The 25,419-nt window shown below is 42.3% G+C and overlaps 1 protein-coding gene across 2 annotated transcripts in view; it reads right to left on the bottom strand.

Annotated features, from left to right (window-relative positions):
* The window catches only part of TAF4B (TATA-box binding protein associated factor 4b), a 202,139-nt gene that overhangs the window by 63,835 nt on the left and 112,885 nt on the right, over positions 1-25,419 (bottom strand). For both annotated transcript variants that reach the window (XM_029591165.1, XM_029591166.1), the window contains exon 10: positions 24,347-24,477. In XM_029591165.1, the coding sequence (XP_029447025.1) occupies positions 24,347-24,477 (131 nt within the window). The remainder of the gene's footprint in view (positions 1-24,346; positions 24,478-25,419) is intronic.

The raw sequence follows: 25,419 nt of genomic DNA, 5'->3' as shown, positions 1-25,419 counted from the left end.
TGTAATTAGACAATTGTAAATTAAATTTGACTAAGCATAATGATGTACTTATCAGGTGATGATAATTACAGAAAGGTGACATTTGCAGGTTGGTTTTTTTTGCAAACAGTGATGGGGACATCTGTCCACTGAGAACTGGATGAAGATGTGTAACTTATTTCACATAGGCCGAACAGCTTGCAGACAGTGGTAATTACTTTTTCCACTATCAATACGAGAAAGATTTGAATTAGCGATCTAGGAGCTGAAAGACTCTATCCCCTACAATAGGCTGTCTAATCCTGCTGTGTAAGCCAGCAAGTTTGGAGTTGGAAAACTGAATCAGGCTGCTCTGAAGAACTTTCTTCCATGCAATTTAAGGAAAAGAGGGATACATTATACAGGAACAATGTCCACCCAATGACTCTGCTGGACCATGGCACAACTTCTATGTATATAAATATTTTACAAAATACATACAGAAAGACTAAAGCCTTTTTGGGTAAATCTGGTATTAGAATAACCTTCTGAGCCAATTTGTCTCTTTGCTGTTTGTTTAAGACAGCGTTTCCCAAACCTCTTTTGAGATACACTTATCCAAGTAGGATTTTAGGATTGCCACAATGAATATAAATGAGTTGGAGACACACTGTATGCCAATCTAATACATGCAAATCTATCTCATGCATATTCATTACAAATACCTTGAAAACCTGGCTGGTTAGTTGTGCTTCAAGGATAGGGTTGGGAAACACTGATTTAATAAAATGCCCAAGATTTATAAGCTATCACATTCCGTTTATTTCTTGATGATTCTTTATAAATAATGCTGGCCTTTAATTAAAAAAAAAAAAAAAACAGAGGAAAACATATACACAGGAGTAAATTCAGTAGTGCTGAACTGAATATTTGCCGAGCTGGCCTGAATTTGGCAGCAGAAAAAAAAAAACCTCCTCAGGTTAAAGATTTTCAGATATTCAGCCATTTTGCAGAATCAAGATTCTAATGCAAACACAGTAGTAGTGTAATTTTTGGACTATCCTGTACAGAACAAGTCAGAATTCTGGGTGTTATGGTAGACTCATACTTGAAGTTGGATCAGCATACTTTAGCTGTGGTTAAGGAAACCCCTTTAGGTTATGTTTGCTTTGGCAGATCCAGCCATTTCTGGACAAGAAAGACCTATGCACAGGGGTCCACTCAATGACTATGTTAAAATTGGATTACTGTAATGCCCTATATATGTGTGCCTACCAGGAACAACATTATGCAGATTCAAAATGCCACCTCCTATTTATATTTCTAGGAAACTTATATGACCATATTTCTCCAGTCCTTCAAGAACTGCATTAGTTATCAGTAACTAACAGACTCCACTTCAAAGTTGTGCACTGCATGGTTTAGCACCCAAGCTGCTGATAATATACAGACCAGGCAGAACCTTAAGTTCAGCAGATGGAAATGCACTGCAGCTTCCCTCCTTGAGGAAAGGGATGCTGCAGAGATTTTATTAGAGGTCTTTTTATATGCAGAATGGAGAGGAGAAGTAGCCTAGTGGTTAAAGCAGTGGGCTGAGAATTTGGGAAGCCAGGGTTCAAATCCTCTTTCTTCTACTGATGCTCCTTGCGACTCTGGTCAAGTCACTTCACCTACTTAGATAGTAAACCATTAGGGGTAGATAGTAAACCATTAGGGGTAGAGAAATGACTCGCCTTGACTTTGAATTTGGAAAAGGCAAGTAATTAAATCTAAAATCCAAACCCTGATCTCACTTTGTGGCATTCTTTAGCAATGAGTACTCAATTGATTCCTGATTATCTATTTAAGATAAAACAAATCTATTTCCATCTTTAGTAGCTGGACTAGAAAATCTGTTTAGCAATGGGAGGTAATGTTAAGAGTATTTGCTTGGGGTGCTGGGTCTAGGGGAATATAGTGTAGAGGGAAGCACATCTTCATTTTCACAAAATGGATTCAAAGAATGCTCTGGGTATAGTCCATGAGCTGATGATTTTTAACCAATGAGCCTTTTGTATGTGTATTGCATTTAGTTTCCTTTCTCTGCACTACGCTTGGAGCCTATGTTTGGAAATGACATGCAGATTCAAAGTGGAAAGAAGAACATAAGAAATGCCACGCTGGGTCTTGTCCACCGAGCCCAGTCTCCTGCCTCCAACAGTTGCCAATCTGGGATCTACCAGTACCCGGCAAATCCCAATATAAAAGTTTGTTTCATGTTGCTCTTCAAAAGAATTAAGGAGGTAGAGAAAACAAAGTCTGCCCAACTAATAATTGTTTATGGGCTTGTCTTCGATTTTTTTTTTTTTTTTTATTTGCAGGACATACCTGGAAAGTAGATGCAGATATTGGACACAGGGTAACCGATTATCATGTCCACAGCAAGTTCAACAAATAAATATGTCTAGCAAGGAGGCATACTTGCAGAAAAATTAGCAGTGGGGAAAAGGAGTGTAAAATTATTTTAAAAAAGAATAACAATATGCTTAAAACCATTAAGATTCACTAAGGTTTAGGGCATGGATCGGCAAACGTTTAGGCAAAGCCAAATTAGGGGCTCTTCCCAACCTCAGAGGCTGGAGGTCTCCCTCAGAGCTCAGGTTGAAGAATAGAGAGGGTCTCCCTCGGAACTGCCTCCTTCAGTGACTAGCTGCACGCCTCCCCCAGCCTCTCTGGTCTTGCCAAATTATTTGCCAATTGTCCTTGTATCAAGGGGAATGCCTGTTCTTCGAGAAGGGGGTCTTTAGTCTATTTTTTCTTTTCTGGAATTCCCCTTGCTTTAGTGCTTATTGATGTATTCTTTCACTGGTTACAGTTTTAAGGAGCCTTACTTGAACTGTTTCTGGTCCTTCTAAAGAAGGAAGAAATCTCCAAATTGATCTATCAACAAGATACCTGGCCTGGCAAGTGGCCGCCAAGAACAGAAGACATAAAGGACTTTAATTTATTAGGGCTAATGAGGAAAATAACTGAGGTTATCTTCTTTTCCTATCACTACAGCCCAGCATTACTATCTACCTTCAGGACATCAGTGAACCCAGAAGTCAAATTGCAGTGATAGGAACGCAAGATTTGGTGAGAGAAGTAACGGTGGTGGGGCCACTTGGCAACAGTGATCATAACGATCAAATTTAAACTAATAACTGGAAGGGGGACAATAAGTAAATCTGCAGCTCTAACACTAAATTTTAAAAAGGGAAACTTTGATAAAATGAGGAAAATAGTTAGAAAAAAACTGAAAGGTGCAGCTGCAAAGGTTAAAAATGTTCAACAGGCTAGGACATTGTTTAAAAATACAATCTTAGAGGCGCAGTCCATATGTATTCCACGCATTAAGAAAGGTAGAAGGAAGGCAAAATGATTACAGTCATGGTTAAAAGATGAGGTGAAAGAGGATATTTTAGCCAAAAAAACATCCTTCAAAAATTGGAAGAAGTATCCATCTGAAGAAAATAGGATAAAACATAAGCATTGTCAAGCTAAGTGTAAAACATTGATAAGACAGGCGAAGAGAGAATTTGAAATGAAGTTGGCCATAGAGGCAAAAACTCATAATAAAAACTTTTAAAAATATATCCAAAGCAAGAAACCTGTGAGTGAGTTGGTTGGACCATTAGATGACAGAGGGGTTAAAGGGGCTCTTAGGGAAGATAAGGCCAATGCAGAAAGACTAAATGAATTCTTTGCCTCCGTGTTTACTAATGAGGATGTTGGGGAGATACCAATTCCGGAGATGGTTTTCAGGGTTGATGAGTCAGAGGAACTGAACGAAATCACTGTGAACCTGGAAGATGTAGTAGGGCAGATTGACAAACTAAAGCGTAGCAAATCACCTGGACCAGATGGTATGCATCCTAGGGTTCTGAAGGAACTCAAAAATGAAATTTCTGATCTATTAGTTAAAATTTGTAACCTATCATTAAAATCATCCATTGTACCTGAAGACTGGAAGGTGGCCAATGTAACCCCGATATTTCAAAAAGGCTCCAGGGGTGATCTGGGTAACTATAAAACAGTGAGCCTGACTTCAGTGCCGGGAAAAATAGTGGAAACTATTCTCAAGATCAAAATCGTAGAGCATATAGAAAAAGACATGATTTAATGGAACATAGTCAACATGGATTTACCCAAGGGAAGTCTTGCCTAACAAATCTGCTTCATTTTTTTTTGAAGGGGTTAATAAACATGTGGCTAAAGGTGAACCAGTAGATGTAGTGCATTTGGATTTTCAGAAGGCATTTGACAAAGTCCCTCATGAGAGGCTTCTACAAAAACTAAAAAGTCATGGGATAGGAGGCGATGTCCTTTCGTGGATTACAAGCTGGTTAAAAGACAGGAAACAGAGAGTAGGATTAAATGGTCAATTTTCTCAATGGAAAAGTGTAAACAGTGGAGAGCGCCTCAGGGATCTGTACTTGGACCGGTGCTTTTCAATATATATATAAATGATCTGGAAAGGAATACGACGAGTGAGGTAATCAAATTTGCGGATGATACAAAATTATTTAGAGTAGTTAAATCACAAGCAGTCTGTGATACATTACAGGAGGACCTTGCAAGACTTGAAGACTGGGCATCCAAATGGCAAATGAAATTTAATGTGGACAAGTGCAAGGTGTTGCATATAGGGAAAAATAACCAATGCTGTAGTTTCACGATGTTAGGTTCCATATTAGGAGCTACCACCCAGGAAAAAGATCTAGGCATCATAGTGGATAATACTTTAAAATCATCAGCTCAGTGTGCTGCAGCAGTCAAAAAAGCAAATAGAATGTTAGGAATTATTAGGAAGGGAATGGTTAATAGAACGGAAAATGTCATAATGCCTCTATACGCTCCATGGTGAGACCACACCTTGAATACTGTGTACAATTCTGGTCGCCACATCTCAAAAAAGATATAGTTGCGTTGGAGAAGGTACAGAGAAGGGCAACCAAAATGATAAAGGGGATGGAACAGCTTCCCTATGAGGAAAGGCTGAGGAGGTTAGGGCTGTTCAGCTTGGAGAAGAGACGGCTGAGGGGGGATATGACAGAGGTCTTTAAGATCATGAGAGGTCTTGAACAAGTAGATGTGACTTGGTTATTTTCACTTTCGAATAATAGAAGGACTAGGGGGCATTCCATGAAGTTAGCAAGTAGCACATTTAAGACTACTCGGAGAAAATTCTTTTTCACTCAACGCACAGTTAAAGCTCTGGAATTTGTTGCCAGAGGATGTGGTTAGTGCAGTTAGTGTAGCTGGGTTCAAAAAAGGTTTGGATAAGTTCTTGGAGGAGAAGTCCATTAATGGCTATTAATCAATTTTACTTAGGGGCAGATTTTAAAACATTGCGCGAACAAAAGTACGCTGGATTTTATAAGATACGCACGTAGCCGCGCGTATCTTATAAAATCCGGGGTCGGCGCGCGCAAGGGGGTGCACATTTGTGCAACCTGCGCGCGCCGAGCCCAGCGCGCGCTGCCTGTTCCCTCCGAGGCCACTCCGATTTCAGAGTGGCCTCGGAGGGAACTTTCTTTCGCCCTCCCCCCACCTTCCCCTCCCTTCCCCTACCTAACCCACCCCCCCGGCCCTATCTATAGCCCCGCTTACCTTTGTCGGCAAAGTTACGCCTTCTGAAAGCAGGCGTAACTTTGCCCGCGTCGCCGGCAGTCCCGCTCCGTCCTCCGGTCCCAGGGGCGTGGTCCGGAGGCCTCGACCCCCGGGCTCGCCCCCGAAACGCCAGGGCACGCCCCCTCCCGCCGCATCATTTTGGGGACGCCCCCGGACACGCCCCCTCCCGCCCCTTTTCAAAAGCCCCGGGACTTACGCGCGTCCCGGGGCTTTAGGCGCGCCGGCGCACGAGGGCCCTGCGCGCGTAAATCCTGAAGGATTTGCGCGCGCGGCCCTTTTAAAATCTGCCCCTTAGGGAATAGCCACTGCTATTAATTGCATCAGTAGCATGGGATCTTCTTAGTGTTTGGGTAATTGCCAGGTTCTTGTGGCCTGGTTTTGGCCTCTGTTGGAAACAGGATGCTGGGCTTGATGGACCCTTGGTCTGACCCAGCATGGCAATTTCTTATTTTCTTAAAACCAGCAATTCACAAGAACCGCTGATCACAGTTGGCAGGAACAGAGGCAGGGTGGGTGCAGGAAGTGGTACGTTTAACCTGGATCTGCAATGGGCTGAGCCACATCAGTTGCCAGGGGCTGGTTCTGGTTCGCAGGCCACTTTGCTCACCCCTGATTCAGGGGCTTGATCAGTAGCACTCTGTTGACCATGACTTTCCTGATGCTTTTTTTATGCATGGACTTATTTTGTAAACTAAATCTGGATTTCCTCCAGTTTTCACCATTCCACCCTTACAATTATTTTTCCCCTTAGTGCACACCTCTTATACTGGAAATGGTTCCCTGCATGCACGTTAATTCAACCATCCTTCATTAATGCCTTTTTTTGGTCTGATTATTTTTTTGTATGTGCACTCAAAACTTTTCCAACAAAACACAAACCACAAAATAATTGTGTGTGTGTGGGGGGGGGGGGGAATTCATTTTAGTGGAAAAAAAATATATGAATGCAGAAGATCTCCTTCATTTCAGCAAGCGAAAAGAAGATTACGTAGCAACATTTAATGTTTCACAAAGGAAGCAGAAGTTTCAACATGCTGGGCCATCTTGACTAATTCATGGCAATACAGTAAAAGATGACCATTAAAGATTCAAATGGTCCACCTAGTCTGCCCAGCAAGTTGTTTAAGGTTATAACTGCGGCTCCAAGCACATTACACCTTCATGCAGAAATGTTATATCTAAGGTTACCACTGGTTACCCCATTTCTTCATTTTCATCCTCTAAATCTAAATTCCCAATACAAGCTTCTGCTTCTTGGGTGGACTTTGGCTAGAAGAGTTGCTGAAAGAACACCTATAACCAGGTCAGGGAATATATTCAGACTTCTCACTGCGTAACAACTTGAACTATTCCAGATTTTAATAGGAACATAATTAGCTATACCTGAAGAAGCAATAAGTTGAAAGCTAAGGTGATTTTTTAAGGTGATAAAAACTTGAGCCAAAGCTCAAGATAGGAATCTTAAAAACATTGCCTGTACTGCATATGGAGACACAGAACATAGAAGTATCAAGAGAAGCAATAGGAGAACTAAGAAAATACAATATGGAAAAAAGATACAAAAATAGTCCCAAATGTATTGTGTGTCGTCAGCTTTATTGAACAATTTCCAAGCACACAATGATATTTTGCCTGTATATATTGCTCCCTATGATTTTCAGAATGAAGCTCTCTGGCACAATGCAAATATTAAGAGCACTAGCAGTAAATTTGGCAGCTTGAAACTCAACATACCATGGCTTATGAGTGCAGCTCATTCCTGTCATGATATATGCATAACTGATCCATTTAAAGGAAGGTCCCAAAAAATAATGCGAAAGACGGTCTAAGAAAGCCAGGAGGAAAATAAAAAGCATAGACCAGTCATCTTAATTGCAAGGGTATATTTATTAATAGAGTTCAAACGATACAATCATAAATAGTGCAAATCACCCAACTCTGGCCGAGTTTTTGAAGACTACCTACAGAAATGGGAAGACACTATTAGGCAAAGTAATTTACATGCTTCAACGCTACTGGATTATTGTAGATACAAGTGCATTCCACGAGGTTTACGTATTAACAAACCATCTAGCATGTTCAAAGAAGAGATAGAATTCATGAAAGCTTGGGAAGCGATTTTAAACAAATGCTTTTTAGAACTTATGATATTAATTATAAAAAATCAAGTCAGAGAAGAGAAGAGAAAATTAAAGAAGAGTTAGATTAGGATTTAGAATTTAAAAAAAGAATGATCTTTGTTTTGATGTTATACTGACTATAAGAGAAATTTGGATAAATTTACAAAAGAATTGAAATCCTTAAAATTTGAAAAAATTCAAAAGAGATGAGGCTGACTATAAGAATAATAGTGTTTATGCGTGGCATTGGTTTGGTAAACTACATTTAAGAATAGATACAACTGTCTCTTATTTACGTAAAATTAATCCCGTTGCAGATGGAATAATTAAAGAGAAAGAAAAAAGAATACATGCTAGTCCAATTGAAGAAAGAAGTGTTAAATGTTTGCGTAGTATTTCAGATGAGGTTGTTGACTCCTCCGTGTCACTTTTTTCAAATAGCAATACACACTCCCCTCCTCGTATGGGCAACAATGAAAGGAACCAATGGGTTTTTCAGTTAGAACAAGCTTGGAAGAGGGAAACTACAAAACATAAAATACATCCAAACAATTGGATAAGTCCAGGGTTCAGGGAAAGAGCAAGAGGCAGAAGCAGAGGAAGGGGTTACTTGAACCCATACCACAGAACATAGCGATAGAATTGTTAGTATATCCCAACGTAGCCTGAATAAAAGTGAAGAGTCTATTCTTAAGAAAGGATTGTCATTTGTTCCTACTGTAGCCTATAATGCCTTTCACACTAAAGTGGAGTTGCTTAAGTTTGTCATGAAATTACAAATTATGGATTATTTTTCGAATAATAGTAGAGTTATGTCAGCTTTCTCTATTGTTTATAAAGAGAACAAAGTGCACTCGAGACTTAATTTGGTCAAAGTTGCAAAATCACTTCATTTATTATTTCAAACGGTGACTCCTTCTTTACACCCCACAGAGTTATATCATAAAGTTTGGCAGCAGTCCCCGACACGGACCCGTGTTTCTCCTGTCGGCTGCTTCAGGGGGATTCTTATCAATATCTATAAACAGAAGTAATAAAAATAAGACCAAATTCTAACAACTAGGCTATCCGAAGAACAGACAATACGTTGAAATTTCACATACCTGTGTGGTAATCAGTCATACATGTTTACAGGAGCACAGAGACGCTGTGTCACATATTGGTATTTAAGCCCTAACTCAGGCTGTTTTGGCGCGAAAGCGGCGTTAATCTCAGACACTAATGATTAACTAATTACCCAACATTCCTCGGCTGTCAAACTAGAGTCACAAAAAATGATGCCACTCAAGCTCGGCATTAAGTCCATTTGGAGCTAATGTATATAAAATGTAAATCCATTTCTGTTCCCTTTTGATGAGAATAGAGGAGAAATCTCCTCCTCTAGTTGGTGGCAATATCATGTCAATGACGAAAAAGTATAGTTCTTCTACTGTATGCAATGTCTGAGTCCAGTGAGTTACTAGAGGGGCCATTTCTCTCCCCGTATTTATATTAGATTTGTGTTCAATTATTCGTGTCTTGATTTTCCTTGTTGTTTTGCCTACATATAGTTTGTTACATGGGCATTTGATCACATAAACCACCCCTTGTGTGTCACAGTCAGAGCTGGCATGTAAAACAAAGGTTTTCCCTGTGGTCGGATGTATAAATTCAGACAATGTCGACGTATACTTGCACACTGAACAGTGGTCACACGATTTGTGCAACCCCCTCTCACGTGTACTGCCTTGCTGTGTAAAGCAGGAATGCACCAACCTGTCCCTAATGTTGGATCCCCTACGGTATGTAAAGCGGATTGTACTCCTCAAATATGTATCAAGCACCAACTCACCCCAATGTCTTCGAATAATTCTCGATATATCATTGCTGATCATCGAAAAAGGTAAGATACAATTTGTGGTCGGAGAACTATCTTGCGTGTGGGGTAAAAAAAGTAAATCCCTATTTACATTAAAAGCTCGTTTGTATGCTCGTTTCAGAACTTTATTGGGGTACCCTCTCTGTTGGAACCACGATGACATCTGCTTAGCTTGACTAACGTAATCTGTTCTTGTGGAACAGATTCGTCTAAGCCTCAAAAACTGGCCTGTTGGGATATTATTCTTCAAATGATGTGGGTGAAAGCTATCATAGGCTAATAGGGTATTTCTATCGGTTTCTTTACGGTAAATTGATGTGTAGAATTGATAATTCTGATAAGTAATCATTACATCTAAAAATGGTATTTGATGACGATCTATCACAAAATTAAATTGTAGGTTGGAATTTAAATTGTTCAACCAATCAATGAACATAGAGAACTGAACGCCTGTACCTTGCCAGATTAATAGTATATCATCAATATACCTAAACCAGTGCACTATAAGGGGTTGCCAGTCCGACGTATAAATAAATCGTTCTTCAAAGTCTGCTACAAACAAACATGCTAGACTGGGGGCCATAGTGGCCCCCATGGCTGTACCCTTGATTTGCTGATAGTATTGGGACTTAAACAAAAAATAGTTGCGTGTGAGTGCTATCTCAGCCAGCTCTACTAAAAAGTTAGTAGGGACTCGTAACTGTGTTGTCCTGGTGCTAAGAACCCTATCAATCATCGCTATTGCCTCATCCTGCGGAATATTAGTGTACAGAGATATAATATCCAGTGTAACTAGAAAACATGAATCAGATGTTAAATGAATGTCAGATAATAAGGAGATCAAATGAGCCGAATCTCTAACATACGATTTAATGTGAGGTACAAAGGGTTTAAGAAACTTATCTACAAATTTAGACAGAGGTTCCACTACTGAACCAATTCCGGACACTATAGGGCGCCCCGGAGGGTTCGTCAGTGTCTTGTGTATCTTAGGGACTATATAGAACACTGGAGTAATAGGATATTCAACGATCAGGAAGGCTAATTCCTTACCTGTTATAAAATTCGAATCAGATGCCTGCTGTACTACCTGTTTTATGATGTTTTGAGGTTCTTGTGTCGGGTCATAAAGCAATTTTTTGTAGAACGTTTCATCATTTAATTGATGTTCTATTTCTATCTCATAGTCACTAGTGTTTAAAATCACTATCCCTCCCCCTTTATCGGCTGGTTTTATCGTGATCTTAGGGTCTTGTCTTAATGCTGAGAGCTAAATTCTCTTCTCTAGTAAGATTGTAATACACATATCTTCTATTGTATATATACTAGAGTGCCACCTGCAGTCCCTCAGTATTGTCCTGTACCCAAGCCCAGGCTAACAGAACTAAGGAGCGAGAGGTGGCAAACATCAAAACCCTGACTACCCCTCTGCTCTAGACAAAAAATAACTAACTCAACCGTGCATAACTGCTCCATCAATCCATTCTGCCAAAAAGGAGCTTCAAGAAATGCTTCAGGCAACAATATTGGCCAATGGTAGCCAACACAGTCTTTCGGAATCTGAAATAAGGGGTGGGCCTCTGGACTACTACAGGAACGAAAATTAGCAGGTAAGAACCAATTTTCTTTTCCCAGTACGTACCAGGATCAGTCCAGAGAAGAGGGATGTACCCAAGCCACCTTACAATGGACAGGCCCCCGAAAGACCCTCATGCAGCACACTCTTCCCGAAGGACGACTCGTCAGACGCCTGGACGTCCAATCGATAATGCCTCATGAAAGTGTGAATAGAAGACCACACCGCCACCCTACAGATCTCCTGAGGTGACAAAAGCTGACACTCTGCCTAGGAAGTAGCCTGGGCTCTAGTGGAGTGAGCCCTTAGACCGAAAGGAACCTGCCGTCCACGGGCAATGTACGCCAACCCAATGGTCTCTTTAATCCACCTAGCAAGGGTCGCTTTAGATGCTTTGTCTCCTTTCCTCAGACCCCCCGAACAGGACGAACAAATGGTCAGATCGACAAAAGCCATTGGTAACCTCCAGATAGCACATTAAGGCCCGGCACACATCCAAAAGATGAAGGTCTCTATCTTGAGGAATATCTCGAGACCAATGTAGAAACCCAGGAAGTTCCACTGTCCAATTTACGTGAAATGAGGAAACCACCTTAGGGACGAAGGACGGAACCGTCCGCAAAGAGACCCAATCCACCGAGATACGTAGAAATGGATCCCGACAAGACAGAGCCTGCAGCTCAGAAATTCGGTGAGCCAAACAAATAACCACCAGAAACACCGTCTTTAAGGTCAGATCTTTCAGAGAAAATCCGCGTTCAAAAGGAGCACCGCAAAGGGCCCAGAGAACTAAATTTAGAATCTAATCCGGGCATACTGGGCGGACAGAAGGCCACAGATGCTTAACTCCTTTAAGAAAACGAGCAATGTCTGGATGGGCTGCCAAGGAACAACCATTGAACCGTCCCCGCAAGGCAACCAGAGCCACCACCTGTACCCGAAGGGAACTGAACGCCAGTCCCTTAGAAAGCCCCTGCTGAAGAAAATCGAGAATTTGGGGAACCCCCACTGATAGAGGGTCACAAGTCTGTTGAATGCACCATGCCTCAAAAAGTTGCCAGATGCGCACATAAGCCATAGAGGTAGCCGGCCGTTGCGCCTGAAGGAGGATGGAGATGACCTGCTCGGAATAGCCCTTCAAGCATAAACGTATCCTCTCAAAAGTCAAGCTGCAAGAGAGAAGTGATCCTCCCGATCTGAAAATATGGGTTCCTGTCGTAGCAGACGCGGCAGATGAGCCAGCTGCAAGAGGCCATTGAGAGCTAGCCGCACTAGATCCGCGAATCACGGATGACGTGGCCACTCCAGTGCCACGAGAACCACCCGGCCCAGGTGAAGTTCTGTGCGATGGAGAAGCGGCATGGGGGGAAAGGCATACAACAGAATTCCCGTGGGGCAGGGACACATGAGGGCGTTGATGCCCACCGAGCCCTCCTCTTTTCACCGACTGAAGAAACGTTCCATTTTGGCATTCGTCCGTGTTGCCATGAGGTCCAACTGGGGTATGCCCCACCTGGCGCAAATGCGGTTCTACGCATCTGCGAACAGTTCCCACTCTCCTGGATCGAGTTGTTGTCTGCTGAGGAAATCTGCTTGAACATTCTCCACCCCGTGACATGCAAGGCAGCAATGCCCCCGAGGTGACATTCCGCCCAGGCGAACAAAAGTCGTGCTTCTAGTGCCACAGCAGGGCTTCACATCCCGCCCCGACGGTTGATGTACGCCATCATCGTCGCATTGTCGGAGAAGACTCGTACCATTCTGCCCATAGTCCATGGGAGGAAGGCTTGTAAGGCTAGGCATACAGCTCTTGTTTCGAGGTGATTGATGGACCATGAGCCTTCCGTTGTTGACCATCGACCTTGAGTGGACCTTTCTGTGCAGACCGCTTCCCAACTAGAAAAACCGGCATCGGTGGAGATTATCAGCCAATTCGAAGGGTCCAAATTCACCTCCCCCCCCCCCCCCCCCCGCTCCAGATTGTCGCATGACAGTCACCATGATAGACTGGCCCGGGACTCTGGAACTAGTGGCATTGGTAGCTGAAATTGTTCCGACAACTGACTCCACCGAGTCAGAAGTGCCCGTTGCATGGGGTGAAGGTGAGTGAACGCCCAGGGAACTAAGTCCAGAGTGGAGGCCATGGAGCCCAGGACCTGAAGATGATGCCACACTGTGTGTTACGCTCGTGGACCCTTGGGCCGGTTGGGACAGTGGATGGTATGCTATGGAAGACCACAGCAAGCGTCCCAGCCAGGAGGCGGCACGGAAGAGACTCAGATGAGGCTTCACCACTGGAAGTCTTAGGTCCCCTCAGGAAGAGCCCGTAGAGACCCGGACTTCTTGGACTTAGGTGGGATCCTATGCGACCAAGGATCCAGGCAGCGGTCGAGATGGACGAAGGCTGGGCCCAGGTAGCTGGAGGAGCCCGTGAGAGCCCGAGCCACTGGGACTTAGGAGAATCCTCTGGGCCAGCAAGTACCGGATACCTGAGGTGATGAAGAAGCCGAAGTCGGAGTCCAAGAGTGAAGCCGGGTCAGAAGCCAGGAGTCAGAGATCCAAACCAAAGCCAGAGACGAAAGCAGAAGATGGAGTCGTGGACGGAGCCGGGTCAGAAGACAATACCAAACCAGGAACAGAAGCTGGAGACGAAGTTATGGGACGGAGCCGGGTCGGAAGCCAGAAGTCGATACCAAAACCAAAGGGCGGAAGCTGAAGACAAGTCAGGATACAAGCCAGGTCGGAGTCCAGAAGACAGAAGAAGCAATCCAGGGACTACAGCAGCAACTAGAGACTCAGACAACTGAGGAACCTCGTTGCAAGGCGAGGTGCTACAAAGCTGCCTGGTTTAAATGGCCCAGCAACGTCTGATGTCAGGAGGAGATGTTCCCAGGCTTTCCCACGCTGGCCCCTTTAAGAGAAGGCCCTAGCTCGCTCGCAACTAGGGGGCAGGGCCAGCCGCGTATTGGCGTCTCCCTGCAGGGAGAACACCGTGGAGGGCCCCATCTTCAGCCCTGGAGGTTGGGGGAAGGCGTTCCTGCGGCCGGACCGGCCGCGCGGTAAGTGTAGGTCCTGGAGCACGGCCCTGGACCTTAACACTGTGGGTGTGTGCGTGCCTCTGAAGGAGTGAGTAAATCTGGTCCTGTAACTTCGATATTCGATCCGTCGACAGAAACACCTTTCCTTGTATGGTATCGAATTGGGCTCAGAGATAAGTCAACACCTGAGTGGATTCCAAGTGACTCTTCTGGATATTGATGACCCAGCCCAGGGACTGTAACGTGAACATCACCATGCGCACCGATCTCTCGCAGTCCTCCCGTGATTTTGCCCGAATCAACCAGTCGTCCAGGTATGACTGGTTGAATGCAGCCACTACCACCATTACCTTTGTGAACGTTTGAGGAGCAGTTGCGAGTCCAAAAGGAAGGACTCGAAATTGAAAGTGTTGTCCCAACACCTTGAAACGCAGAAACTTCTGGTGACTGGGCCTTATGGGGATATGAAGATACGCTTCGGTGAGATCCAGGGACGCTAGAAATTCCCCTGTCCGCACCGCTGCCATCACCGTCTGCAATGTTTCCATTCGAAAACGAGGGATCTGGATACAACGGTTCACTTTCTGCAGATCTAGAATGGGATGAAACGTGCCCTCCTTTTTTGGCACCACAAAGTAAACTGAGTAACAGCCCCTGCCTTGCTGCGTCTCCGGAATCTGAACAATAGCCTTGAGGTCGAGAAGTCGTCGTAAGGTCCCCTGGATTGCCTTGTGTTTGCTGCGCGAGGTCACTCAGGATTCCACAAACACCTCTGGGACCGGCCATGAGAATTCCAAGGCGTACCCCTCTCTGATGACCTCTAACACCCACCAGTCTGAGGTAATCCTTGCCCATTCCGTGTAAAAGTTGGATAATCTGCCGCCGACAGCTTTGATGACGGAATGGGTGCTCGTGGCTTCATTGGGAGGATTTGGTGCTTCCCGCACCCAGGTGTCCCGGGTCCCTGCCAGGACGGTGACCCCCGCGAAAGGACTGCTGGCGTCCCATAGGTGGCTTCGACGCGGACGGTGCCGAGTATCTGCTAGTCCTGTATCAACGCGTGTCTTGGAAACGAGGTCTGGGAGGAAAGACCTTCTTGGACGATTTTCTGTCTTCTGGTAATCGATTGCCCTTGGATTCCGCTAGCAATTTTACCAACTGATCCAATTCCTCTCCAAACAGAAGCTTGCCCTTAAAGGGCAGGTTGCATAACTGGGATTTAGATGACAAATCCACCGCCAAATTCCTCAGCCAGAGGTAACCATACCTCTCGCCGAGATCCTCAGCAGATCGCACAGGGCATCCGCCACATAGGCGATACCCGCTTCCAACCGAGCGGACTGTAACGCACCTCCACCGCTAGTTCCAGAACTGGTCGCCACTTCCTGGATCCAACACAGACAAACTCTCTGCATTAAACTGGCGCATATCGCTGCTCGAAGACTCCAGCGCCGCCACCTCAAATGCCCGTTTCAACTGGATCTCCAGCTTTCGGTCCTGCATATCTTTAAGGGCGGCTGCCCCAGCGACCGGGATAGTAGTCTTCTTAGTGACCGCAACATCCACCTTAGGGATCTTCAAAAGGTCCAAGTCGTCCGATGATAGGAGATATATCTTAGCCATTGCTCTGCCCACCTTCAGACCGACATCCGGAGCTTCCCACTCCCAGGTTACCAGTTTGCGGACTTTCTTCTGTAGCGGAAAAGACGTCGTGGGCCCCCGGATCCCGTCAAGGACGGTATTAACCCCCTCATTGTCCTGAGACACCGTAATTCCCAGGACCTCTAGGACCTGAGGAATAAGGGGACGTAGCTCGTCTCTCTTGAATAAACGGACCACACTGGGATCGTCACCCTCTGGTGGTGGGGTATCGGGATCATCTGTGTCATCCTATCCACATCCGCTTGATCCAGGTCCTTACCCACACCTGTTCCAGCAGGTGGAGCTGATCTGGAACCCGGTAGTGGTCCCTGAGGACCCTGAATGCTCACCTTACCCAGTTGACCTTGATCCAAAGGGCGATGCCCAGGATCAGAAGCCCTAAGATTTTTCTCCAGAGGAGGATCGAGTTCCCCGTGCGTTCGCGCCGTGCATTTGCAGGCCAAAAAGGCCTCGTGCATGAGTAAAACAAACTCCACAGAAAACCCCTCCGGCGCCCCCTCCCCTTCTAGGGAAACCACTGGAGGTGCAGCGCTCGCTCCTCCCAGGAGATCCTCCCCTATAGGAGCCAAAACGGGAGGGGGATCCTCCTCCCACGATTCCAGTCCCGGGAGAACCAGGATGTCCCCGGAGGCGGGGCCTTCTGGTTCCAATAATTCCCCTGCCTCCTCAGCACATTCGGGGCATAACAGGGCCGTATCCAGATCCTGCCCGCGTGTGCCACACACGCAGCAGGCAGGAGATTTAGAGCACGGTGGCATCCCTGCAATCGTGCCGCCATGTGGCTGCCGGGGGGGGGGGGGGGGGGGGAGAAAGGCCGCACCACCTCCGAAGCTGCAGCGTGGGAAAAAAACTGTCTAAAATCAAGCGTGGTCAAAAGTAAGTAAAAAAACCCCACGCGCCTTCAGGCGGCAGCCCACCAAGCTATCAGAAAATGCCGCCGTGTCCCCAAAACGGACTGGAGTATTAAAAATTACACTCACCCTTTCCCTTCCGTGGCAGCCCAGAGCTCCGGGAGCTGAAGGGAAACGAAGCTGACAGCCTCCCACACAGCCTACAAGGGCCTGCTCCCACCACAATGACTCCTTACTCAGAGCCGTTGTCTCAGACCGGAGCCCCAAAGAAACACTTTCCTCCTATTGAACTTTTTTTTTTTTTTTTTTTTTTTTTTAACTTTAATAACAGAAGATGCTCTGACCGGGATAAAGGGAGCAGCTGCAGCAGTGTCTGTGTGGCGTAACCAGGAGCCCCTGGCCTGCACACACGGACCCGGAGAGGGCGAAACCCCTGGCAGGGATAACCAATCCCCCAGACGCCCGGCTTCCACTGAGGGATGGCCCACAAAGGTGCCTAACACCTCAGGAAGCGATCGTAAAACAAATTCTGCTAAGTACTAAAAAATAGAAAATCAAATTAAACTACAGGAGTGCATCTCTGCCATCTGCTGGAGTCAGGGAAATACTGAGGGACTGCAGATGGCACTCTAGTATATATGGCAGTGTCCAAAGCTTTGTTCTCTGACTCCATCTGCTGGTAGGGATGCACAACCCACTTCTCTGGACTGATCCTGGTACATACTGGGAATGATACATTACGTAATGAAAAACTATTGTGATAAAACCAGCAGACAAGGGTGACTGTAGATATAATGGAGTAGTCGAAATATATAGCTGAAATTGATAGACAATTATCAAATACTACATTTTACACTAAACTGCTGAAAGATCCAACTGATGAAATTAAGCAAGAGATCAATTCGGCCTTGTCAACTGCACATTCAGCTGGTTTTCTTAATGACAAAGAAGTTGACTTTCTCACAGTTCAACATCCTATTATGCCAATAATATATATCCTTCCAATAATTCACAAATCTTTAGTATCTCCACCAGGCAGACTGATTATATCAGCTATTGGCTCACTGTTAGAACCCTTTTCTATATTTATTGATAGCTTCCTCAGAACCTTCGTACCTGAAATTCCATCATCTGTGAGGGAAACCTCTGGTGATATTACCCCATTAAATGAAGTACATATCACAGAGGATGAAAAAATCCTCTTAGTAAGTTTAGACGTAGAGGCTCGTTCTAATTTAAGAAACCCGTCAGTCCAGAACAATACACAATCATGTTCCTACACATTTTTTGATTGAATTAGCTAGGATAGCTTTAACAAAGAACTTTTTCAAATTTGAAAAGAATGACTATTTACAATCTAAAGGTGTAGCTATGAGGTCAGCAATGGCACCATCCATAACTAATCTTTATGTATCTCAGTTTGTAGAAATATTTCTTAAGGAGCATGTCTTTTCAGATAATATCAAACTCTGGCATAGATATGTAGATGATGTATTTTTAATTTGGCAAGGTGATCTGAATCAATTGAATTCTATGAATGGTTGAATACCCTTCCTAATCTTGGATTTATTGTCAAAAGTCATTTTACATTTATTTCCTTTTTAGATATACAAATATCAATAAATGCAGGAAATTTTGTTAGGGACATATACCATAAACCAACCGATATGAATAAACTCTTGGACTACAAGAGTTGCCACAATAACACCCTTAAAAAGAATCTCCCATATGCACAGTTTTTAAGATTACATAGATTGTGCACGGATAACAACACATTTAGAGTTAGATCAGCAGAAATGAAAAGTAGATTTATCAATAAAAATTACCCCGATCATCATATTGACTCGGGTTCTGTTTGTACTATGGGGCAAGATAGATTAAGTTTACTAATACTGAAGAAAAGGAAAGAAAATAACAATGTTGTATGTCCGCTCACTTTGAATAGCAAGTCCCATAAAATCAGAATGATTCTCAAGAAACACTGGCCGATAACACAAAGTATCGAATGTTTTAAGGATTTAAGATTAATGATTGCAAACAAACATGAAAAAAATCTTAAGGATATGATAGTTCCGTCAGCACTACCACAGAGAAAAATCAGGTATTTGACCACCTGGACACTTCCCCGAGGTTCATGCTCAGTCTGCAATGTTAAACTTAAAACTGACAGTGTAGAAATAAGCAGAGATGCAAAACCATTCAAACTGAAAAGTTTCACAAATTGCACAAGCAGTGGTGTGATTTATGCTGCTAGATGTCCATGCAACAAATGGTACATAGGTAAAACTATAAGACCATTGAACAGATGGACTGTTGAACATAGAAGTGTAATTAATAGAAAAACTGAAGGTAAACTGATGATTGAGCATTCTATTTCTCAGAACCACACTTTCAATGAATATACATAGAAACATAGAAATGACGGCAGAAGAAGACCAAACGGCCCATCCAATCTGCCCAACAAGCTTTCACACTTATTTTTCTCATACTTATCTGTTACTCTGACTCCTTAGTTCGGGGCCCTTATTGGTAACTTTTTGGTTCTAATTTCCTTCCACCCCGCCATTGATGTAGAGAGCAGTGCTGGAGCTGCAAAGTGAAGCATCAAGCCTAATTGGTTAGGGGTAGTAACCGCCGCAATAAGCAAGCTACTCCCACGCTTATTTGTTTACCCAGCCTGTGCAATTTAGTCCTTGTCAGTTGTTGTCTGAAAATACATCCTCTTTTCTTCATTCCCCCTGCCGTTGAAGCAGTGAGCTGCGCTGTATATGTAAGAACATAAGAAATTGCCATGCTGGGTCAGACCAAGGGTCCATCAAGCCCAGCATCCTGTTTCCAACAGAGGCCAAACCAGGCCACAAGAACCTGGCAATTATCCAAAAACTAAGAAGATCCAATGCTACCAATGCAATTAATAGCAGTGGCTATTCCCTAAATAAACTTGATTAATAGCCGTTAATGGACTTCTCCTCCAAACCTTTTTTGAACCCAGCTACACTAACTTCACTAACCACATCCTCTGGTAACAAATTCCAGAGCTTTATTGTGCATTGAGTGAAAAAGAATTTTCTCCGATTAGTCTTAAATGTGCCACCTGCTAACTTCATGGAATGCCCCCTAGTCCTTCCATTATTCGAAAGTGTAAATAACTCATTCAAGACCTCTCATGATCTTAAAGATCTCTATCATATCCCCCCTCAGCCGTCTCCTCTTCAAGCTGAGCAGCCCTAACCTTTTCAGCCTTTCCTCATAGGGGAGCTGTTTCATCCCCTTTATCATTTTGGTTGCCCTTCTCTGTACCTTCTCCATTACAACTATATCTTTTTTGAGATGCGGCGACCAGAATTGTACACGGTATTCAAGGTGTGGTCTCACCATGGAGCGATGTAGAGGCATTATGACATTTTCCATTTTATTGTATTCAAAGTGAAGTATCAAGGTTTGATTGGTTCAGGTTTGTGTGATTGAAAAACCTGTTTTAAATTTGAGAAGTGGGAATTTAGATGCCTTACTTCTTAAACCTGAACAAAGTTTTATTTTTAGTTTTAAAACAGTTACACCATTGGGACTTAATCAAGAAGTTGACTGCTCTGCCTTTTTGTAACCACTGCTTACTGACCATTGTTATGCATGCATATTTTAGTGTATTAGATATTTGTAATTATTTGACTGAGTGGGTGTTTTTTACCCTAATTATTTTTCTTTATATAATTTAATTTTTATCTCAGTATTTGTTTTTAATAATAAAAAATATTAAAACAATTAGAAATAGTAATACTCAGGCCGCCGTGTGAGACGAACGGTTGGAAGGTTCTCTCTCTGTGTTACCTCTAAACTTATTACCTCTACGAGATATGCCGCATATTAAACAGAAAGCAAGGGTAAGGAAAGCGACAACATCTTCACCCTTACCCGAGCAGACAACCCAGGATAGAGTCCTTTTTTACCGTTCCGGTGAATTTAATGCCAGTGGAGGGGGCCGGGGCCGCGATCGCAGTTGGCACGGAGCGGGCACTTACTGTTCTGGCCACTGACATCACATTGAGTCCCAGCGCACCGAAAACCACTTCTCCTCCCATGATTACTCCTGAGGTGGAGGAAGTGCTGGGGTTAATTCAACAAAGGAAGGTCGAGCCAACGCTTGGAATTCCAAGCGAACCAGTCAGGGCGGAAACAACAGGAGCTGGGAACCAGCTGAAGTTCAGGCCAGTAAGAGATTTGTCTTCAGGTGATTCTGTTACCAGTATTGACAAAGTAAACTTGAATGTGGAGCTGGGGAACCTGGCAGCACCGGGTGAGGAGACGACCAAGAAACAGCTGGAAGTTTTCCCTCTTATGGTGAAACCAACGGACATTACTATGGATTCCTTGTGGAGTGCTTTGAAAGGTTTGGAGACTGCAATTGTAAATTTAACTAAGATTACATCAGAATCAAACTTGCGGTTTCAGAACATTGAGAGAAATTGTTTCACAAGACAGGAATATGGGACAATTAGAGGCAAGAGTTGCAAAGGTTGAATCAACACAGCAGGAAATATTGAGGATAGAAGCAGTGAACATTAAGAAAATTGAAAATATAGAGAACTCTGGAAAATATTCTAATCTTCATGCTCTTAATTTTCCATTTGTGGAAATTATATCCCCTCTTGATATGTTTAAAAATTATCTTGTTAACGTGTTAAATTTATCTTCTGATATGTTACCTGTGTTAAATAGAATTTATTATCTTCCAGTTAGAGAAGAAAAATTGAATGGGGAACAACCATTAGATAACACCTTGAATTTAACTCAAGTTCTGGAAATATCGCTGGATACGAAAACTTCAAAAAGAAGGACTTTATTTGTGTCTTTTATTTTACCTTCAGACCAAGATCTAGTGTCCCGAATGTTCATACGAAATAGGTTAAAGGAAGTTTATGGTGAAAAAATCTGGATATACCCAGACCTCTCGAGGATCACACAAGAAAGAAGAAAAAAGTTTCTTATTATGAGACCAGTGGTAGTAACTAGAGGGGGCAAGTTTACCTTAAAATTCCCTTGCAAATGTTTTGTGAATTATGAGAACAATAATTATGTGTTTCTTGACCCTTTACAATTGCGTTATTTCTTGGACGCCCATACCCAAGAGGATCCTGACCAGGTTACAGTGGTAGGATAAATTAGTTCACTGGGTCTCTACACTGCGGTTTTTTCAAAACAGAAATGTTTTATTTTCTTTTTCTAATTTATATACCGCTAATTTACAACCCTCCTCTCCTTTTCCTAGAAAAAAGTACAGATAGATGTTATAGAAAAAGTGTTTTTGTTGTAATTATTGTATCGATTTCTGTTTTCTACAACAAATGTAAAAATTGTTGTATATTTTGAAAATGATTAAAAAAAAAAAAAAGAAATAGTAATACTCCACTTTATATATTTATGTTTTAATCGATTTTCTACATCTTCTGTTTTCATTTTTATTAATTAAAAAAAAATATTTTTTTGACTAATTTTATTCATGGATTTTTATCAAAATATTTTTTGTAACATTAATAAAGTATAACACCTTTGTTTTAAACATTTTTATTTTTCTTATAAAATTAAAAAATACAAATTTGATATCAATTTAATTGGTTTAAGTAGGGTTATATAGTTTGTTTTAAGCATATTTTTAAATTCTATTTTTTAAGTTATTAAACTTATGTTTTAATTGATTTTTTTTAGATTTACTGTATCCATTTTTAATATATTATTCTGACTAATTTTTTACATTTTTATTTTAAAAAACTTTTTTGTAGTATTAGTAAATTATATATTTTTGTTTTAACCATATTTTTTATGTTTATCTCATTTTTATAATTTGTATTTTTATATTCTAGATCAATTTGTCTTTTCTATCCTTTTCCTCCATTATTCAATTATAATGCCGTCATTACACTCATTAAAGTATTGTCCACTAAGCAATGAGCATACTGGGAGACCTATCTATATGTGGCTTGAGAATAATGATCAGTTTATGACTGTGCCAAATAGCTTGTTTATGTTTCTATTTAGAGTACAGATTAAGTAGTAATGCGACTATCTGGAGTGTCAGTGTTTGCTGGTCTCTCTCTCTCTCAATCATGATTATTCCACAACATGTAACTTTACAAAAAGGAGAGATGTTTGGCCGTCTGCGACTTCACGCATAGCATGATTTCAACTCCTAAAGCACTTTAGATATTTTTTTTTCTCAGTAAGCAGTTTTTGAAGTATTGGATCCTTGCGGTCTTATGCATGTAGTAAGTTTATTTAAATATTACCTAAGATGAGTATTTTCATGGAATGTTTGAGTGTTTTTTTGCATTGATAGTAATAAGATTATGAATATTAAAGTAACATAATATACATTAACAATTAGGTATATAAGATTCAGTGCTCCGTGTGACAAGAGATGTATTATGGCTGATAATAAGCTTAAGCTGATTTAATAAATGTACCGCTGTAAGGTATTATCAATATGAATAGCGTGGCAGGGTAACAACTGATCTGTCTTTATACATGAAAAGAACAATGCGTATAAGATCAGTTTTTGTTTATAAAAACTTGATCAACCGTTTGTGAATTGTTTATAGTATTCTTAGCAGTACTGTTTCTTAATGAATGTCTGTTTATACTGAATAGTATCTACACACGGAGAATGAGTAGAATAACGCCACAGTAGTTTCTGTTAAAACTATAGTGGCGATGAGGTTTGTTATTTCAATAAGTGCTTTTTGTTGATAATATTTGGAATTTCCTAAATAAAATAAGGCTGATAGCCCGCTGAATATAATTATTAAGTTGTGTGAGTCCAGTAAATTAAATCGTAGTACTTATAAAAATTTATTTTAGCTTCTGGTTACAAATATCATTGCCACATGGTTAATTTGTTTTTTAATATTGAATGTTGACCATTCCAAAGAAACGGTATTTGTTGAAACATTAAATAATCATCATTAGGTTTAGCATGGCCGGCATTAATTTGTTCTAATTCATGCAATATTAAAAGCACCGTCTAGAATCTGAATGACTTATTGATAGAGCTCAACTATCTTTAAGTGTCGATATCATTTCAGTTTATGTAAAATTGGCTCAATCGATGGCAATAGTGTTAAGTATTATTTGAAGTACAGATGAACAATTGCAGTGATAGAAGTAAAGACTTTATATTACTTTTTCATATAACAAAGTTTTGTCTATCAAATCAAGTAAATATTAATTTTACACCTGATGCAGCCTTTACAGAAGGCAAAACTCGGTCAGAATCTGGTGATTTGGACTATTTATGATTGTACCGTTTGAACTCGAGTCCATTAATAAATACACTCCTTCAACTAAGACGGCTGGTCTACGCATTTTTTCTGCCACCCAACTGATTCATTTACACACACTACCCCACGAGAGATATCATAGAAAACAGGGATATATAATGGATACTCTAAAGCTCAGTGAGCAGTTGCACATAAAGAGTGGCCTTGCAAGGAGAAAGGATATATAATGGATTCTCTATATATCTCAGCAAGCAGCTGCATCGGAAACAGTAGACTTGCAAGGCGGAAGGCTAATCAGTAAAGAGAGAGGCAAGGAAGAGGAAAAGATAAAAAGTGATTCCAGGAAAAATGTGCTTTTACCTTATAGGTCGCAGTGCGATGCCGTGCAATCATGGCCAGTTTCTCAATGAGTTCTCTTAATCGTTCCTGTGTAGCATGGGAGATCAAGTTCACAGCTTCAGAGCTAAGTTCCATAACATTATGCTTTTTACCTGAGGAAGCAGAGAAAATCCATCACATGTTTTTGTGGGAGTTGGCAACTGAATATTAGCAGAGCAGAGTTGATCCCCCTGAAAGTCTCATCTATTATAAAAAAAACAAAACAAAACAGTTTGGAGATTGAGTTTTCTAGTAAAAGCCATAACTTCAAAGGTGTAAAGCACTGCATTAATAAAAAAAAAGTTAGCTTGAGGCCACAGAAGATGAAGACATGTCACATAGCCTCTGGAATCAAGCAAAAGTCACTTATAGCAGCATTTCTCAATCAGTGTGCATTAACTGAAGTGCAGGTGTGCTGCAATATTTTCTTCCAGCAAGCTAGAGCCCAGTAGGAAGAGCTGAAGTGGGTCTGAGCAGCTCCTGCTACTACTGGCCATGACAAAGTCTTCATTTTATCCTTCTCCTCCATCCCAACACCCTCTGGCACAATCTGTCCCTTCTCCCCATAACCTACAACTAGCAGATGTACGTGAGCAGTGCTTATCTTCTGCCGTTACTTCCTCCTCTGCCAGCTTTCTTCTGAAATCAAATCACACTGGGCCCCACAGACTCATGAGACCCACTGGTCCTCTGCAGTTCTGACTGCAGAGGGAAGCCATCCGAGGAGGAAGAAGCAACAGCAGTCGGTAAGCACTGCTCGCTGACATCTGCCAGATTCAGGATATGGGGAGAAGGACAGAAGAATACCTGTTGGGGGCGGGGGGGGGGGGGGGGGGAAGTTATGATGCCAAGTGGCTGAAGGAGGAATGGGGAGGGTGATGATGCCACAGATTTAGGGGGAAGAAAAGGAACATAGCTATGCCAGGGGATGATGGGGACAGGGCGAGGTGACAGTGCCACAAGAAAGTTAACCCTGTGCCAGGACATGAAAAAGGTTGATAACCACTGATTTATAGAACACATTTGGTAGGGACACATCATGACCTAAGTTCAGA

The sequence above is a fragment of the Rhinatrema bivittatum genome, chromosome 2, assembly GCF_901001135.1.
Source record: "Rhinatrema bivittatum chromosome 2, aRhiBiv1.1, whole genome shotgun sequence".
Taxonomy (NCBI): Eukaryota; Metazoa; Chordata; class Amphibia; order Gymnophiona; family Rhinatrematidae; genus Rhinatrema; species Rhinatrema bivittatum.
The sequence above is the reverse complement of the archived record's forward strand: the minus strand, read 5'-3'. Positions and strand labels throughout refer to the sequence as shown.